The sequence below is a fragment of the Coregonus clupeaformis genome, unplaced genomic scaffold (genome assembly GCF_020615455.1).
Source record: "Coregonus clupeaformis isolate EN_2021a unplaced genomic scaffold, ASM2061545v1 scaf1664, whole genome shotgun sequence".
Classification (NCBI taxonomy): domain Eukaryota; kingdom Metazoa; phylum Chordata; class Actinopteri; order Salmoniformes; family Salmonidae; genus Coregonus; species Coregonus clupeaformis.
Genome location: NW_025535118.1, coordinates 4,896 through 24,254, shown reverse-complemented (window position 1 = coordinate 24,254; position 19,359 = coordinate 4,896). Strand labels below are relative to the sequence as shown.

The window sequence follows — 19,359 nt, the reverse complement described above, 5'->3', positions numbered from 1 at the left end:
GGGACCAGCTGAGCGACCGGATCCAGCCACCCACACCCCAGCGACCAGAGCTATTCACCTATCACGACCGAGGGAGAACGACAGGACAGCGGCCCGTTGCCAGGGTTTCCTCCTGCAGCTGGACCTCTATTTTTTGACCATCAGCCCTGCTCCATCGGATCGGGAGAAGGTGTCCGCCCTCGTCTCCTGCCTCTCGGGGAAAGCCCTGGAGTGGGCCAACGCGGTCTGGAGTGAAGGAGGAGACACGTTGGACAACTACGGGGTGTTTGCTCGTCTCTTCTGGGCAGTATTCGATCACCCCCCCGAAGGAAGAGAGGCGTGCGAGCGGCTGGTCCAACTGAGGCAGGGGACGAGGACCGCGCAGGACTTTGCCCTGGAGTTTAGAACTGCTGGTGGACATGGCCATCCGGTTGGACAACCTGCTAACTTCAAAAGGATGTCCTGGAAGAGGCCTGCCTGTTTCACCCCCCCTCAACCCCGATTACGTTCCGATGGAGCTGGGTGGTGCAGCGATCAGGGAGAACTGAGGACGACTGTGGCAAGAGAGGACATTCTGCTCTATGCTGTCGTCAGGGTTCTTCCGGGTCTGGAGGTGGCAGGCAGGGCACTCATTCTCCCCCAGGTAGTGCAAACCCACACTCGTTCAGAGTCCTCTGCTGTGCACTACACCATACACGTCAACTTCCCTGATTACTCGGTAGTTCCCCAGTGTAAGGCACTGGTCGATTCAGGCGCAGCTGGCAACTTTATGGACAGATCTTTAGCTAATAGTCTCTATATTACATTGGTTCCCCTACTCATTCCATTGCCCATCAAAGCACTTGACAGTCGACCATTAGGATCAGGGTTTGTTAGGGAAGTTACAGCACCAGTCACAATGATTATGCAGGAGACCCATAGGGAGCAAGTCACCTTCTATATTATTGAGTTTCCTGTTGTGTTGGGTCTTCCCTGGCTCACACTACGCGACCCCACCTTTTCATGGCCGCAGAGGGTTCTCACCGGGTTGTCATGAGAGTGTCAGGTTAGGTGTCTAGCTGTTTCCGAATGCGCACGGTGGAGACCAGACACTACCTCCACCGTGCGCATTCCCCCCGAATACCTCGATTTGGCGCACGCGTTCTCCAAATTGCGCGATAAACCTCCGGGTAGACGCTGTGCCTCCCAGGAGTCATGTATATCCCTTGTCGCAGGCTGAAGCGGAGGCTATGGAGACATACGTCTCCGAGTCCCTGCGCCAGGGGTTCATCCATCCCTCCGCTTCGCCCGCCTCATCAAGTTTATTTTTCATGAAGAAGAAAGACGGAGGTCTGCACCCTTGCATTGATTACCGGGCACTTAATCAAACAACCATTCGCTATAGTTATCCTCTACCCCTCATCTCCTCTGTTATCGAATCAATGCATGGAGCGCGCTTCTTCATGAAATTAGATCTCCGGAGTGCGTACAACCTGGTGCGTGTTCGGGAAGGGGAGGAGTGAAAGACAGCATTCAGCACAACCTCGGGGCATTATGAATACCTGGTGATGCCGTACGGGTGGATGAATGCTCCCTCAGTCTTCCAGTCCTTTGTGAACGAGGTGTTTCGGGACATGCTGGGTCACGGTGTGGTGGTCTACATTGATGACATTCTGGTGTATTCCGCTACGCGCGCCGAGCATGTGTCCCTGTTATCGCAAAGTGCTGGGCCGACTGTTGGAGAATTACCTATATGCCAAGGCAGAAAAGTGTCTGTTCTTCCAACAGTCCCTCTCCTTCCTCGGATACCACATCACCACCTCAGGTGTGGAGATGGACATGGCCATTCACCCGTGTGCCTTGTTTTCTCCAGTGCGCCGTATTTACCGCACTGGAGTGTTTTACGCATTGCTGCGTACCACTGTGTTCCTGAATAAACCATAAATTCTGTGATTTACCCTCCTGCGCCTGACTCCTTCCAAAATCACCCGCTACGATACCTGACACAGACCAGAGAAAGACCACCAACACACTTCCTTCTGTTCTCAAGCCTTTTGTTGCATCTCCCACCCTGCAGTCTTAGAAACATAAAGATAGACAACAAACACACTTTATAACTGGTGAAAAACTACAACTGATACTTCAATTAAGCAGGAAAAAGCACTTATTATAACAGATGTGTAGCACTGTAAGACACATGTTTCTGTCGATTGATTTAAACCTGTTTTATTCTAAGGACCATGACTATAACATTGAGTGTTGGGACCCAGGCCAACAACATATCCTGGTCTCCTCTACATAGTCAATTATATATATTTGAAATACAGTCCTTATTAAAACATTTATATGGAATCAGCAATGCTAAACAAAACAAAATATATGAAACCACACTCCATCATTTTACTATATTATTCACATGCAAGCATTCATATTGCAAAAAAATCAAATTAATTAGAATGGTAAGGTTCAGTATAAGCTGTTATCAAGTTACAGGGTGAAGAGAGAGAGGTTTGGTAGGAGACATTACTGGCTTTGTGAAAACAGAATAATGTGATGTCTGTGGTTGACACCAACTAGATGTACTGAGGGGCTAAAATGGGGATGCAGAGCTGGCGTCTTGTCTTCATGATGCCTCTTCCTAACAACACGTCAGTGAAGGTCTTTACAAGAAATGCATTTTTGTGCCCATAACAATAGGCTTATGGTTTCTCTGTGTATTCTGTATGTCTCACCAGCTACACTAAAACCTGGTGTTTTCAGTGTACTGTACTACAGTGCTTTCTACTGGCATCTCAACACAACAACCATCAATCTGACTGAAAGACAGTCTATTGAGTAGCACTGGGGTGGTTGAATTTCACAGCAGCGTACTGGACATCCTCGTCCTGTTTCTGTGGCTGAGGCAGTTGAACGGTGGAGTGCTGAGGCACTTCCTGTTTTTTGTGGTGGACACTGGCGTAGTGAACGTCATCATGCTCGCCTGTGTCCGCTCTCTGTGCTGCATTAGGAGCCATGGCCATGCCTGAGACGTTGTCATACACTGGACTAGAGTCTCTCTGATGGAGAGAGAGGACAGACAACATGAGGATTGAAAAATAAATGAATACCACAGTCATTGGCAGAGAAAGTGCCCACTTCTGTTGTTCAGGGGAAAGGAAAGTTAGGTTCAAAATACTCTATCCCTGACAAATAGAAACGCTGCTAAGGGTGATACACACATACCATTCTCAGTCAGCTGATTCCAACAGACTCACCTGTCCATGCTCTGCTGTGTCTCTTATGTCAGAGGTGGATATGGAGGCCTTCTTCCTGTTTTTGTGAATGAAGGAATTAATAAACAAATGAACGGATGAATTAATAAATAAATTAAAATCATGTTCAATATTTAGATCAATGATAAAAAACTAAATGTAAAAAAGGGTAAATTCCTCTCACTCACCTGAACCACATGAAGCCAGAGAGACAGAGGATGAGAATCAGAACAACCACTATGATTCCTACAGCTGCTTCCTTCAAAGACGATTGTTCCCCCACAGACAATACAGGAGAGTGGAGATTCTTGTAGCCTTCTATAGTACAGGAGTATCTGCCTGCATCCTCACTGCTGACTGGGTCTAGGGAGAGGTAGTTATCTTGGGTCTTTGAGTTGGTGAGACGTTGTCCGTTCTTGTACCAGATGTAGGTGGGGTTGGGGTCGTCAGTCAGAGTACAGGTGGTGCTACAGGTCAGTGTCAGAATCCCTTTCTCTGTGGCAGGAGTCACCTTCACCTGCAGACCTGAAATTAGGTGTAGAAACATCACTTTGTCAGTACTCTGTGCCATAGACCAAGACTCCATATCGTAAACTGTTGGTGTAATATTACCTGTGTTAGTAGTTATAGAAGTAGTAGATATGATATATTACCTGTGACAGTCAGAGTTGTTCCAGGGAAGCTGTACCCCCATTCTGAAAACTGTGTTTTAAATCTGAACTTGTACTCAGCTGAATCACTCGCTCTCATGTCTTTGAATCTCAGGGTACAATCTTTCTCTTTGTCCACACCAAACACCACAGGATCTGCACACTCTGAGGTCAGGATTTTAAGCCCTTCATCACGTTTCTCTTGGATATACCAGTTAGCTTCTGAGACTATATGATTACTTGGATGTTGATATGTGCAGGGCAGTTCCACTGTTGAGCCCTTCATAGCACAGATACTCTGAAGGGTGTAAGTCACGTTGAAACAGTTCTGATCCAGAACACCTAAAACAGCGGAGGCCCATTCATTAATTTTTTCAATAAATGTATTCAATTATTGTTAAATCAGCTGATTCAGGACTGAAAAATAAAATTTTAGTAATAATCGCCATAATCTTTGCAAACGTTTAAAAAAACGGTAGTTGTATTCAGACTTACACACTGCAGGAGAGCAGAGAGCCTCACAGCCTTTGACAGCACAGGAGTAGCTGTCTGAATAGTAAATCTTGACAGAGTGTTGTTTGGAGGTGGCTTCATCTAGACGTTGTCCGTTCCTGTACCAGATGTAGGTGGGGTTGGGGTTGTCACTGGTGGTGCTACAGGTCAGTGTCACCTCCTGTCCCTTCTCTGCGTTGGTGGGAGACACCATAACTTGGCTTTTTTCTTCACACTTTGTTGCCGTAGTTGCTGAGTTGCGTGTGAATGGAAACCTTTGATGAGCATCACTCAGTGAAGTGTGAGAGACAACTATTTATAATGAAGCGGAGTCTATGGCATTCATACTTAAAGGGATATTTCAACTAAATTACAAAATGACATATTGGTTTCCTCATCTACAAATAACTTCCATAAGCTACATAATCATTTCTAAATACTTTAGGATGATTTGGACATGAAAAGCGAAGTATGATAATATTGGTACTATTGAATAGCATCGGATTTTTCCCACAAATGCTAAAACTTTTCTGGAAACAGTGGCCAGGTAAACAAAACGAAAGAATGGATTGCTGTCATTCCTTGTCCATATACTGCTTAAAGGGTAAGAAAACCAATATGTAATTTAGGTGAACTATCCCTTTAAGCATGTTTTTCTGAATTGTTTTATGACATTTTAGAATTGTATGTTCATCAAACAATCTAGAGAAAGAGTGTAAGATGAATGAGCCCATACCTTCCACATACCAGAGAAAGACCACCAACACACATCCTGCTGTTCTCAAGGCCATTGTTGCATCTCCCACCCTGCAGTCTTAGAAACATAAACAACAACTCACTATATAGCTGGTGAATTACTACACCCTACACATCAATTAAGGGGTGAACAACAGTCACTTATTGAACAGACCTGTCTGTAGCACTGTATACACATAATGATTCATGTATTGCTTCAAATCTGTTTTAATATTATAACCCTGACTATAGCTTTGATACAAGGGTCCCTATCAATATCATTACCCAGAAGAACATGGTTCATGACAAAAACATACTATCAAACACAATATTATATGATATCTTTGAGTGTACTTACAGAGTGAAGGGGAGTGGTTTTGTAAGACAACTTACTGGCAGTGAGTTTATGGTTGACACATAAGTGGTCAGGGCTGTAATTTCCTTCCTCATTAAGACGTATACATGACGCAAGAATACAACTATTGTCACTGTCACAGAGGCCTACATATCTTAACACCAGTTTTTTTTTAATCAATGTGTATTTACATTTACATTTTTTCGTTTGTGTTTTCTCCATATATGAAACGTGTAAATTGTATCAAATAATTCAGCCTCACTGCCACTGATATCCTATAATGTTTTGAAATTGTATAATAAAAACCATTCTCTCTTTCAGTTAACAAAGCAAATTACTGTGGGCCAGATCTGGCTGTTAGGTGGCACATATGGCTCAGTGCTGGAAAATGTTATAAGGTCCAGATCCGGCTGTTTGCTGGCACATATGACTCAGTGTGAAGCATCATATGGGCCCACATGTTGGAGATATTTGCCTGGATATTGCCTGGTTTAAATCTTATCTCATCAGTTTGTCTTTGTGGATGGTTTGTCCTCTGAGAAATCAATGGATATCTGCTGTTGGATATGACAATTAATCTCGATGGTTGTAATAATAATATAATATGCCATTTAGCAGACGCTTTTATCCAAAGCGACTTACAGTCATGCGTGCATACATTTTTGTGTATGGGTGGTCCCGGGATCGAACCCACTACCTTGCTACAAGCGCCGTGCTCTACCAGCTGAGCTACAGAGGACCACAGTTGTACAGTCGTACAGTCGTCTCAAATAAAACTGAAGGACCTCTCTTTTGACAAAAATTTTTCAAGAGCAGCTTTTTTCCATCTTCATAACAACGCTTTGTCCAAAAATGGAGAAAGGCTAATCCATGCTTTTGTCACTTCAAGATTAGACTACTGAAATGCTCTACTCTCCGCCTACTCGGATAAAGCTCTAAATAAACTTCAGCTAGTGCTAAATACGGCTACTAGAATCTTGACCAGAACCCAAAAATGTGATCATATTACTCCAGTGCTAGCCTCTCTACAGCGGCTTCCTGTTAAGGCTAGGACTGATTTCAGTGTTTTACTGCTAACCTCCAAAGCATTACATGGACTTGCTCCTACCTATCCCTCTGATTTGGAGCTGCCGTATATACCTACATGTACTCTACGGTCACAAGATGGAGGCCGTATATACCTACATGTACTCTACGGTCACAAGATGGAGGCCGTATATACCTACATGTACTCTACGGTCACAAGATGGAGGCCGTATATACCTACAGGTACTCTACGAATCTCAATATGGAGGCTGTGTATACCTACAGGTACTCTACGGTCACAAGATGGAGGCCGTATATACCTACATGTACTCTACGGTCACAAGATGGAGGCCGTATATACCTACAGGTACTCTAAGGTCACAAGATGGAGGCCGTATATACCTCCAGGTACTCTACGGTCACAAGATGCAGGCCGTATATACCTACAGGTACTCTACGGTCACAAGATGCAGGCCGTATATACCTACAGGTACTCTACGGTCACAAGATGCAGGCTGTATATACCTACAGGTACTCTACGGTCACAAGATGGAGGCCGTATATACCTACATGTACTCTACGGTCACAAGATGGAGGCCGTATATACCTACAGGGACTCTACGGTCACAGATGCAGGCCGTATATACCTACAGGTACTCTACGGTCACAAGATGCAGGCCGTATATACCTACATGTACTCTACGGTCACAAGATGGAGACGTATATACCTCCAGGTACTCTACGGTCACAAGATGCAGGCCGTATATACCTACAGGTACTCTACGGTCACAAGATGCAGGCCGTATATACCTACAGGTACTCTACGGTCACAAGATGCAGGCTGTATATACCTACAGGTACTCTACGGTCACAAGATGGAGGCCGTATATACCTACATGTACTCTACGGTCACAAGATGGAGGCCGTATATACCTACAGGGACTCTACGGTCACAGATGCAGGCCGTATATACCTACAGGTACTCTACGGTCACAAGATGGAGGCCGTATATACCTACATGTACTCTACGGTCACAAGATGGAGGCCGTATATACCTACAGGGACTCTACGGTCACAGATGCAGGCCGTATATACCTACAGGTACTCTACGGTCACAAGATGCAGGCCGTATATACCTACATGTACTCTACGGTCACAAGATGGAGACGTATATACCTCCAGGTACTCTATGGTCACAAGATGCAGGCCGTATATACCTACAGGTACTCTACGGTCACAAGATGCAGGCCGTATATACCTACAGGTACTCTACTGTCACAAGATGCAGGCTGTATATACCTACAGGTACTCTACGGTCACAAGATGGAGGCCGTATATACCTCCAGGTACTCTATGGTCACAAGATGGAGGCCGTATATACCTACATGTACTCTACGGTCACAAGATGCAGGCCGTATATACCTACATGTACTCTACGGTCACAAGATGGAGGCCGTATATACAGTGGGGGAGAACAAGTATTTGATACACTGCCGATTTTGCAGGTTTTCCTACTTACAAAGCATGTAGAGGTCTGTAATTTTTATCATAGGTACACTTCAACTGTGAGAGACGGAATCTAAAACAAAAATCCAGAAAATCACATTGTATCATTTTTAAGTCATTAATTTGCATTTTATTGCATGACATAAGTATTTGATACATCAGAAAAGCAGAACTTAATATTTGGTACAGAAACCTTTGTTTTCAATTACAGAGATCATACGTTTCCTGTAGGTCTTGACCAGGTTTGCACACACTGCAGCAGGGATTTTGGCCCACTCCTCCATACAGACCTTCTCCATATCCTTCAGGTTTCGGGGCTGTCGCTGGGCAATACGGACTTTCAGCTCCCTCCAAAGATTTTCTATTGGGTTCAGGTCTGGAGACTGGCTAGGCCACTCCAGGACCTTGAGATGCTTCTTACGGAGCCACTCCTTAGTTGCCCTGGCTGTGTGTTTCGGGTCATTGTCATGCTGGAAGACCCAGCCACGACCCATCTTCAATGCTCTTACTGAGGGAAGGAGGTTGTTGGCCAAGATCTCACGATACATGGCCCCATCCATCCTCCCCTCAATACGTTGCAGTCGTCCTGTCCCCTTTGCAGAAAAGCATCCCCAAAGAATGATGTTTCCACCTCCATGCTTCACGGTTGGGATGGTGTTCTTGGGGTTGTACTCATCCTCCTTCTTCCTCCAAACACGGCGTGTGGAGTTTAGACCAAAAAGCTCTATTTTTGTCTCATCAGACCACATGCCCTTCTCCCATTCCCCTTCTGGATAATCCAGATGGTCATTGGCAAACTTCAGACGGGCCTGGACATGCGCTGGCTTGAGCAGGGGGACCTTGCGTAGCGCTGCAGGATTTTAATCCATGACGGCGTAGTGTGTTACTAATGGTTTTCTTTGAGACTGTGGTCCCAGTTCTCTTCAGGTCATTGACCAGGTCCTGCCGTGTAGTTCTGGGCTGATCCCTCACCTTCCTCATGATCATTGATGCCCCACGAGGTGAGATCTTGCATGGAGCCCCAGACCGAGGGTGATTGACCGTCATCTTGAACTTCTTCCATTTTCTAATAATTGCGCCAACAGTTGTTGCCTTCTCACCAAGCTGCTTGCCTATTGTCCTGTAGCCCATCCCAGCCTTGTGTAGGTCTACAATTACATCCCTGATGTCCTTACACAGCTCTCTGGTCTTGGCCATTGTGGAGAGGTTGGAGTCTGTTTGATTGAGTGTGTGGACAGGTGTCTTTTATACAGGTAACGAGTTCAAACAGGTGCAGTTAATACAGGTAATGAGTGGAGAACAGGAGGGCTTCTTAAAGAAAAACTAACAGGTCTGTGAGAGCCGGAATTCTTACTGGTTGGTAGGTGATCAAATACTTGTGTCATGCAATAAAATGCAAATTCATTACTTAAAATCATACAAATGTGATTTTCTGGATTTTTGTTTTAGATTCCGTCTCTCTACAGTTGAAGTGTACCGATGATAAAAATTACAGACCTCTACATGCTTTGTAAGTAGGAAAACCTGCAAAATCGTCAGTGTATCAAATACTTGTTCTCCCCACTGTAGGTCAGCAATGTTACTGCTTCCTACAAGAACACAAAACATGTAGGCTACATTTCAAGAGGTCTTTAAAAAGCCAGCTAGGTAAAAAGCCTATGTCTTAATTAAAGGGGCAGTGTTGTATTGAGACAGGCTTGACTATGCAAATACGCCAATAGGCAGAGGGGTAGCCTACGTTGTCTAATTCTCTGTATGGTAATAATACTTCATTTTATTTTGTATAGTGGTTTCTTGCATCATGCAACACAATGCAATTTACAGTCACCTATTTAGCCCATGGTGTTACAGACCAAGTAAAAAATCATTAATTAATGTCAAGCCTTTAAGGTAAAAAACGTTTTTTAAATTCTCATGCAATGTAGGCCTGCATTGAACACCACATATAGGATACTGTAGGCTATATCATAGAAATCAAAAGCTATTTCCATGTAAATATGTTATGGGATTGGCTCCATTGGTTTTGTTGTTAGGCCTACATTATGCTCAAATAGCCACTACTGGCTACTGTCTAAAACTGTAAGGGTAAAGCCTCAGTGTTCACTGTAAACGAGTACCGGGAGTTGCACAAAATTCTTACAATGTTCAAGTTTCTGCTCACAAGACCTAAAATTTGCTTAGTGCCCCAAAACATTAGAGGGAACATTGGTCAGGACACAAGTAGCTGATACAGAACTATACTTCCTCTTTAAGACATTAGTCTACACTGAGTATACAAAACATTAGGAACACCTGCTCAGGTGAAAGCTACGATCCCTTATTGATGTCACTTGTTAAATCCACTTCAAATCAATGTAGATGAAGGGGAGGAGACAGGTTAAAGAAGAATGTTTAAGCATTGAGACATGGACTGTGTATGTGTGCCATTCAGAGGGGGTGAATGGGAAAGACAAAATACCTATTAAGCGCCTTTGAAAGGGGTATGGTAGTAGGTGTCAGGCGCACCGGTTTGTGTCAAGAACTGCAACGCTACTAGGTTTTTCACGCTCAACAGTTTCCCTTGTGTATCAATAATGGTCCACCACCCAAAGGACATCTAGCCAACTTGACACAACTGTGGTAAGCATTGAGTAAACATGGACCAGCATCCCTGTGGAACGCTCGACACCTTATAGAGTCCATGCCCGATGAATTGAGGCTGTTCTGAGGGCAAATGGGGGGGTGCAGCTCAATATTAGGAAGGTGTTCATTCTGCAGAACAAATCACCAAGAGAAGGTAGAATGGTAATGTAAAAGGTACTTCCAGAGTGAAGAGAGGAGTTTGGTAGGATACATTATACTGGCTGTGTGAAACAGAAGACTGTGAGTTCTGTGGTTGACACCAACTAGATGTACTGAGGGTCTAAGAAGGTGATGCAGATCTGGCTTCCTGCACCCATGATGCCTTTTCCTGACAAACAACATGTCACTGAAGTGCTTATAAACAATCTTTTTGGAGCACACGTACTATACTAGAATGAAAGTTGGTAAAGATCCATATTAAAATCCTTTAAAATAAATGCAACAACATAATTGGACTGTAACAATAGATGTATGGTATCTCTGTAGTTCTGTATGTCCCACCAGCTACACTAAAACCTGGTGTTTCCAGTGTACTGTACTACAGCGCTCTCTACTGGCATCTCAACAACACAACAACCATCAATGTGACTCTATTTTGCAAGACAGGCACTTCCTGGTTTCTGTGGTGGATGCCGGTGTAGTGAACATCATCCTGTCCGCCTGTGTCCACTCTCTTTGCTGCAGTAGGGGTCCTGGCCTGATGTAGCCAGGTGGTAAATGCACATTGCTGTATTCATTTCTATCCACTAGATATCCATTTAAGAGATCAGTAAATAATGTGTAGAAGGTGTTATGGGATTGAGCCTGCACATTGTGTAAGAGTGAGAGCAAGCAACTACATTAAAGAGCTGTTGTAATCCATTATGGGTCAAATGTTACTTTAGATGTATTACTTTAGGTAAATAATACTTTTTTAAAATCTTACTGTTGTACTGAAATATATCATATTTTGCATCATCTGCAATGTATAAGAGTTTGTTTTGTAATATTTATGCCAGATGGTCATGTTATCCTGTTGATAATTTCAGATTGACATGAGGATGTTAGCTTCTTGCTAGCTGAATACCAGTGCTCTCAGAACCACGTTGTCGGAGAGATGGGGGTCTGGGTGAGATGAGGATCTACTGTTGCATGTGGGTTTAGGGTATCACGTGGACAGTGTGTTTGTAAATATTCATATTGTATTTGATGACAGAATGGATTTTAGTTTTTCATGCACAACGTCATTTTGTTGATGGACATCTTGTACTCAGACATTTGAAACATTGGAAAGTCTATTCTAACTGTGAACATTGTGGTCTTTGTATTTTCTTGTATTTTCGTTGTAGAAAGCACAGCCACTACCGTTTATGCATTTCACTTTGTACTTATTTAATCTGTACTCAGATTGTTTTTATGCACTTTACTAACAGATTTATTTCACTTGATGGTGATTTAGACTGAACTTTACTTCATGGTGACTTCACCTTGTGGTGATTTCCACCTTACATCATCCTTTTTTAAATGTAAGCTTTGACAGAATAAACAACCCCAAATTAGTTTTGTGTCCTGTGCTGGGTTTACTTTCACCAGGCTACACAGATGTTGTCATACACAGGACTCAAGTCTCCCTAATGGGAGAGTCAAATAAAGTAATACCACAGTCATTGAGTCCATCTCTACACAGATATCATACCCAGGACTCGAGTCTCCCTAATGGGAGAGTCAAATAAAGTAATACCACAGTCGTTGAGTCCATCTCTACACAGACCACTGCAGTTCTCAGTCAACTGATTCCAGTAGACTCACCTGTCTAGGAGAGTGGAGATATTCAGGTCCTTCTACAGCACAGGAGTAGCTGCCTGCATCTCACTGCTGACTGGGTCTAGGTACAGGTAGTTATCGTACAGGTAGTTATCAGGTAGAGTCTTTGGGTCGGTAAGACGTTTTCCATTCTTGTACCAGATGTAGGTGCACAAAATTCTCACAATGTTCAAGTTTCCTAGAGTCTTTGGTGCTACAGGCCAGTGTCAGATTCCTCTGTCCCTCACTCATTCATTCACTCACTCACTCACTCACTACATCACAATGGACTTACTGCCAGAGTGTCATACTATGGTGACCTGGTCCTCATGTTCAGAGCTGTGTACGTGTCACTGTTAGGATCGGGTGGACTCTCTGTTGGAAAGAGACACACAGAGTCATGGGTAACTGCATACGTGGAGTGTGTCTGGAAGTGGGCGTTGCGAAACAAGTGGGAGGCTCAACCCAAGTGGTGTATTGAAACCTAACAGCTAATTTGGCAGATTGGTTGCCACCCAAGACCGTTTTGCGTGGCTGCTTGCTGCTTCCTTGTAGCATTTTAGCTAAGCCCTTTTCCTAACCTCAACCTCATTATACTAAACTGCTAAGTTAGTTATCCTAACCTGCCACGTTAATTCTCCTAACCTGCTACATTTATTCTCCTAACCTGCTACATTGATTATCCTAACCTGCTACATTTATTCTCCTAACCTGCTACATTTATTCTCCTAACCTGCTACATTTATTCTCCTAACCTGCTACATTTATTCTCCTAACCTGCTATGTTGGTTCTCATTACCTTCCACGTTAATGATCCTAACCTGCCTAACTGGCTTAGCTAAAACGCTACAATGAAGCAGGAAGCAGCCACGCAAAACAGTCTTGAGTGGTAACTATCTGCCATCAATTAGCTGTTATGTTTCGACACACCCACTGGTGTTGATCCACCCAATTGCTTTGCAACGGCCACTTTCATGCACACTCCACGTATGCAGTTACCCATGACTTGCGCACACACACACACACACACACACACACACACACAAATTAATTAGCACACAAATGAATACATTATAAGAGACTGACTGCCAGAGTGTAGTAGTCAGGGGATCTGGTCCTCATGTTCAGAGCTGTGTACGTTTCAATTTCAGGATCAGGGGGACACTCTGTAGAGAGAGATTACAAAGTAATAATAATACTTTTTACAACTAGTAGGAAAGAGACTGTCGTGATGCAGTATTGTGATGTCAGCAGTGTGGAGGTGGTCATAGAATCACCTGTGTCTGCTGTGGCATCACTCCCTCCTGTAGATCTCCTGTAAAGAGGGACAGAGTGAGTTCTGCTCTCTAGTGACCACTAGTGGAAGACTTACCTCTTCGGTGTGCAGTAGATGGTGATTAGAAGAGCTCCAGCAGTCAGGACAGCCCCACCACAGGAACCCAGGGAAACACTGCTGCAGGATCATTAATACATGTTAGAAAATACTTCTGTCAAATCAGTCATTTTACAGAACTATAAAAATGGATATGACATCATGCAGCACTTACACAAAACTAAACTGCCCTCTACTATTTCACCAGAAGGACTGACTGACGATGAGGGCTTCTTTGGAGCATCTGGTGTTGAGGATGACAGAAAAGTGTACAGTCGTGGTCAAACGTTTTGAGAATGACACAGGTATTGGTCTTCACAAAGTTTGCTGCTTCAGTGTTTTGGGATCTTTTTGTCAGATGTTACTATGGTATACTGAAGTATAATTTCAAGCATTCCATAAGTGTCAAAGGCTTTTATTGACAATTATACTAAGTTTATGCAAAGAGGCAATATTTGCAGTGTTGACCCTTCTTTTTCAAGACCTCTGCAATCCGCCCTGGCATGCTGTCAATTAACTTCTGGGCCACATTCTGACTGATGGCAGCCCATTCTTACATAATCAATGCTTGGAGTTTGTCAGAATTTGTGGGTTTTTGTTTGTCCAACTGCCTCTTGAGGATTGACCACAACTTCTCAATGGGATTAAGGTCTGGGGAGTTTCCTGACCATGGATCCAAAATGTCGATGTTTTGTTCCCCGAGCCACTTAGTTATCACTTTTCCCTTATGGCAAGGTGCTCCATCATGCTGGAAAAGGCATTGTTCGTCACCAAACTGTTCTTGGATGGTTGGGAGAAGTTGCTCTCGGAGGATGTGTTGGTCCATTCTTTATTCATGGCTGTGTTCTTAGGTGAGCCCACTCCCTTGGCTGAGAAGCAACCCCACACATGAATGGTCTCAGGATGCTTTACTGTTGGCATGACACAGGACTGATGGTAGCGCTCACCTTGTCTTCTCCGGACAAGCCTTTTTTCCGGATGCCCCAAACAATCGGAAAGGAGATTCAGAGAAAATGACTTTACCCCAGTCCTCAGCAGTCCAATCCCTGTACCTTTTGCAGAATATCAGTCTGTCCCTGATGTTTTCCTGGAGAAAAGTTGCTTCCTCGCTGCCCTTCTTGACACCATGGCCATCCTCCAATAGTCTTCGCCCTCACTGTGCGTGCAGATGCACTCACACCTGCCTGCTGCCATTCCTGAGCAGGCTCTGCACTGGTGGTAACCCGATCCCGCAGCTGAATCAACGTTAGGAGACGGTCCTGGCGCTTGCTGGACTTTCTTGGGCGCCCCTGAAGCCTTCTTCACAACAATTGAACCTCTCTCCTTGAAGTTCTTGATGAGCCGATAAATGGTTGATTTATGAGCAATCTTACTAGCAGCAATATCCTTGCCTGTGAAGCCCGTTTTCTGCAAAGCAATGATGACGGCACGTGTTTCCTTGCAGGTAACCATGGTTAACAGAGGAAGAACAATGATTTCAAGCACCACCCTCCTTTTAAAGCTTCCAGTCTGTTATTCTAACTCAATCAGCATGACAGAGTGATCTCCAGCCTTGTCCTCGTCAACACTCTCACCTGTGTTAACGAGAGAATCAGTGACATGTCAGCTGGTCCTTTTGTGGCAGGGCTGAAATGCAGTGGAAATGTTTTTGGGGGATTAAGTACATTTTCATGGCAAAGAGGGACTTTACAATTCATCTGATCACTCTTCATAACATTCTGGAGTATATGCACATTTCCATCATAAAAACTGAGGCAGCAGACTTTGTGAAAATTAATATTTGTGTCATTCTCAAAACTTTTGACTACGACTGTACACAAAGTACAGTGCCTTGCAAAATAATTCATCCCCCCTTGGCGTTTTCCTATTTTGTTGCATTACAACCTGCAATTTAAATAGATTTTTATTTGGATTTCATGTAATGGACATACACAAAATAGTCCAAATTGGTGAAATGAAATTTAAAAAAAACAATGTTACAAAAAATTATAATAAATAAATAACGAAAAAGTGGTGCGTGCATATGTATTCACGCCCCTAAATAAGATCTGGTGCAACCAATTACCTTCAGAAGTCACATAATTAGTTAAATAATAATAATAATAATAATAATAATAATAATATGCCATTTAGCAGACGCTTTTATCCAAAGCGACTTACAGTCATGTGTGCAATACATTTTTACGTCTGGGTGGTCCCGGGATCAAACCCACTACCCTGGCGTTACAAGCGCCATGTTCTACCAATTGAGCTACAGAGGACCACGTGTGTGCAATCTAAGCGTCACATGATCTGTCACATGATCTCAGTATATACACCTGTTCTGAAAGGCCTCAGAGTCTGCAACACCAATAAGCAAGGGGCACCTACCAAGCAAGCAGCAACATGAAGACCAAGGAGCTCTCCAAACAAGTCAGGGACAAAGTTGTGAGAAGTACAGATCAGGGTTGGGTTATAAAAAAAGATCTGAAACTTTGAACATCCCACGGAGCACCATTAAATACATTATTAAGAAATGGAAAGAATATGGCACCACAACAAACCTGCCAAGAGAGGGCCGCCCACCAAAACTCACGGACCAGGCAAGGAGGGCATTAATTAGAGAGGCAACAAAGAGACCAAAGATAACCCTGGAAGGAGCTGCAAAGCTCCACAGCGGAGATTGGAGTATCTGTTCATAGGACCACTTTAAGCCGTACACTCCACAGAGCTGGGCTTTACGGAAGAGTGGCCAAAAAAAGCCATTGCTTAAAGAAAGAATAAGCAAACAAGTTTGGTGTTCGCCAAAAGGCATGTGAGAGACTCCCCAAACATATGGAAGAAGGTACTCTGGTCAGATGAGACTAAAATTGACCTATTTGGCTATGAAGGAAAACGCTATGTCTGGCGCAAACCCAACAGCTCTTATTACCCCAAGAAGCATGTTTCAGTCTTCCAGAGATTTGAGACTGAACAGAGGTTCACCCTCCAGCAGGACAATGACCTAAGCATACTGTTAAAGCAACACTTGAGTGGTTTAAGGGGAAACATTTAAATGTCTTGGAATGGCCTAGACCTCAATCCAATTGAGAATCTGTGGTATGACTTAAAGATTTCTGTACACCAGCGGAACCCATCCAACTTGAAGGAGCTGGAGCAGTTTTGCCTTGAAGAATGGGCAAAAATCCCAGTGGCTAGATGTGCCAAGCTTATAGAGACATACCCAAAGATACTTGCAGCTGTAATTGCTGCAAAAGGTGGCTATACAAAGTATTGACATTGGGGGGTGAATAGTTATGAAAACTCAAGTTTTCAGTTTGTCTTGTTTGTTTCACAATAAAACATATTTTGCATCTTCAAAGTGGTAGGCATGTTGTGTAAATCAAATGATACAAACACCCCCAAAATCAATTTTAATACCAGGTTGTAAGGCAACAAAATAGGAAGCATGCCAAGGGGGGTGAATACTTTCGCAAGCCACTGTAATGTGATAAGCAGACGTTGTTAAGCAGATAATGGATCTAATTTATTGATCTATTGAATACAAGAATACACAACTCGTACTGTTGAAACATTATTATACATGATACAAGTAATTAATGGATAACAGGAGTTAATGAAATAAGATACAGCTCTGAACACCCCCACCCCACAACAAACACAGCACTCCTACTCCGAGACGAATGATCGATATGGATCCAGAGCTTGACATTATGCTACACAGGTTATCATGGTATTCAGACTTAGTATACTGTTAGAGAATGGGAGATGGATGACTCTTCACAATGTTTTCTATTGAAACATTATTTAGGGATATGGAACCGGTGCCGGAGAGGAGGGAGATAAAGGATGACATGTTTGTTCTTTCTGGTGATTTTCCAGTGACCCTGAATGAGCAAAGCTCTTTCCACATAGACAGGAGTAAGGTTTCTCTCCAGTGTGTGTGAGCTGGTGTGTAGTCAGGGTGAAATCTTGAGCAAAACTAACTCTTCCCACACTGATCACAGCTGTCAAGGCTTCTCTCCTGTGTGTATGCGTTGGTGTATAATCAGGGATCCTGATTGACTGAGCTCTTCCCACACTGATCACAGCTATAAGGCTTCTCTCCTGTGTGTATGCGTTGGTGTCTAATCAGGGCTCCTGAATTATTAAAGCTCTTCCCACACTGATCACAGCTATAAGGCTTCTCTTCTGTGTGTATGTGCTGGTGTGTAGTCAGGGTTCCTGATTGATTGAAGCATTTCCCACAATCAAAGAAGGGGTAAGGCCTCTCCCGTATGAATTCTCTGATGAGATTTTAAGGTTTTAGATGCATTGAAACTATTCCCACACTGAGAGCAGCAATGATCAAGTTTCTTTCCTATACCTCTCTGCTGGTGTTTCTTGAGGTGTTCTGATCCGGATAGACTTTTCTCTGTCTTGTGAGCATCATGATGTTGTTGAGGCTCCCAGATGATAAGCTCCTCCCCACTGAGAGAGCAACTATTAGGCTGTCCCCTGTGAAACAAAGACATTGAATTGTTAGGTTTGCAAACATGGGCCCATAAACAGATGGGTCGTTCCATGAAATGAATGTCTTTACGTCCCTTTTATATTTGTTCAGTAAAATTGTGCACCAATATAACATTTTAAATGTGGTCCTCTGTAGCTCAATTGGTAGGAGCATGGCGCTTTGTAACGCTAGGGTAGTGGGTTCTGATCCCCGGGACCACCCATACGTAAAAATGTATGCACACATGACTGTAATTCGCTTTGGATAAAAGCGTCTGCTAAATGGCATATTATTATTATTATTATTATAAAATCTCTGTTATATTAAATAAAGTGCCCATTAAAACAGAACACATGGAGAATTCGATTGATCCGATTTTTATATGAATAAAGACTTGCTAAATTAAAAATAATTCTGCATTTTGACAAGTCCCTCCGTCAACCCTGTGTAACTTTTTAGAAAGATTTTAACCCACCTAATACAATAATTTCTCCAAGTTTTACCATCATTGAGTACGGTTACATGCGCAGAATAATATGATTATTATGAATAGTCAATTAATATAAGAGAGTTTGATTTAAACGTTGACATACTATGAAAGAGGAACAATTTCTCTAATAATCCTGTTTACATGGACACATCTGAAATCAGGCTACCTAATGGGACTTTGATGAATGCCGAATATTGGCAATCAAAATAAATGTTCTACCACAGCTACCATGTTATTCTTTTTGAGAAGCATATTTAATTCTGAGTTCGGACAAATAAAGTTTGTATGTGAAAACTATTTCTAAGCTGCATACTTTCAGTTTGTCCGAATTCACTGCACTTGCGCAAAATAAGTTAGCATGGGCTACTTGTGTTGCACATGTACAGATTAAATACACCGCTGTAACTCTGATTGAAGCATTTACATGTCCTAATAATTGTAAACATTGCTCCGAAAACCAGTTGTTTTTAAAGGCGTATGCTTACTTTGGTTATGAGCTTGCACCAATTAAGATAACCAGAGTGAGGTGTTTACATGACTAATGCCATACTCGCCAACTGCCATAATCAGTTTAATATTAAATTATGTGTGTGCATGTAAAGCCCTAGTTATTTGGTTACTTTGACAGTCATTTCTGAAGATTATTTAT

At 43.1% G+C, this 19,359-nt stretch overlaps 1 protein-coding gene and 1 long non-coding RNA gene across 6 annotated transcripts; both read right to left on the bottom strand.

Moving 5' to 3' along the window:
* Positions 1-1,817: 1,817 nt before the first annotated feature.
* LOC121576317 (carcinoembryonic antigen-related cell adhesion molecule 1-like) lies at positions 1,818-13,538 on the bottom strand. 5 transcript variants are annotated; one of them, XM_045218558.1, is made up of 8 exons: positions 13,464-13,538; positions 12,673-12,752; positions 5,088-5,165; positions 4,355-4,603; positions 3,863-4,201; positions 3,398-3,734; positions 3,213-3,267; positions 1,818-3,014 (listed from the first exon to the last, which is right to left on the bottom strand). In XM_045218558.1, exons 3-8 carry the CDS (start codon positions 5,140-5,142, stop codon positions 2,787-2,789), a joined length of 1,263 nt encoding a protein of 420 aa, XP_045074493.1. In that variant the 5' UTR covers positions 5,143-5,165; positions 12,673-12,752; positions 13,464-13,538; the 3' UTR covers positions 1,818-2,786. The 5 variants fall into 5 exon arrangements, with proteins under 5 accessions (XP_045074493.1, XP_045074495.1, XP_045074494.1 ...); XM_045218560.1 differs by having other exon boundaries at positions 4,355-4,543; XM_045218559.1 differs by lacking the exons at positions 12,673-12,752; positions 13,464-13,538 and adding an exon at positions 12,384-12,443.
* A 278-nt stretch (positions 13,539-13,816) lies between these two features.
* LOC123487341 lies at positions 13,817-18,172 on the bottom strand. The gene is made up of 3 exons (XR_006659739.1): positions 18,095-18,172; positions 13,925-13,993; positions 13,817-13,830 (listed from the first exon to the last, which is right to left on the bottom strand). It is a non-coding gene; the product is annotated as an uncharacterized LOC123487341 (long non-coding RNA).
* Between the last annotated feature and the right edge of the window lie 1,187 nt (positions 18,173-19,359).

Bases quoted from the DNA above. Each gene is read 5' to 3' on its own strand.
- LOC121576317 (XM_045218558.1), bottom strand. From the start codon at position 5,142: ATGGCCTTGAGAACAGCAGGATGTGTGTTGGTGGTCTTTCTCTGGTAT. The intron at 4,604-5,087 runs GTATGGGCTCAT...CACGCAACTCAG, and splicing joins CTTTCTCTGGTATGTGGAAG to CAACTACGGCAACAAAGTGT. The intron at 3,735-3,862 runs GTAATATATCAT...ACCTAATTTCAG, and splicing joins AACAACTCTGACTGTCACAG to GTCTGCAGGTGAAGGTGACT.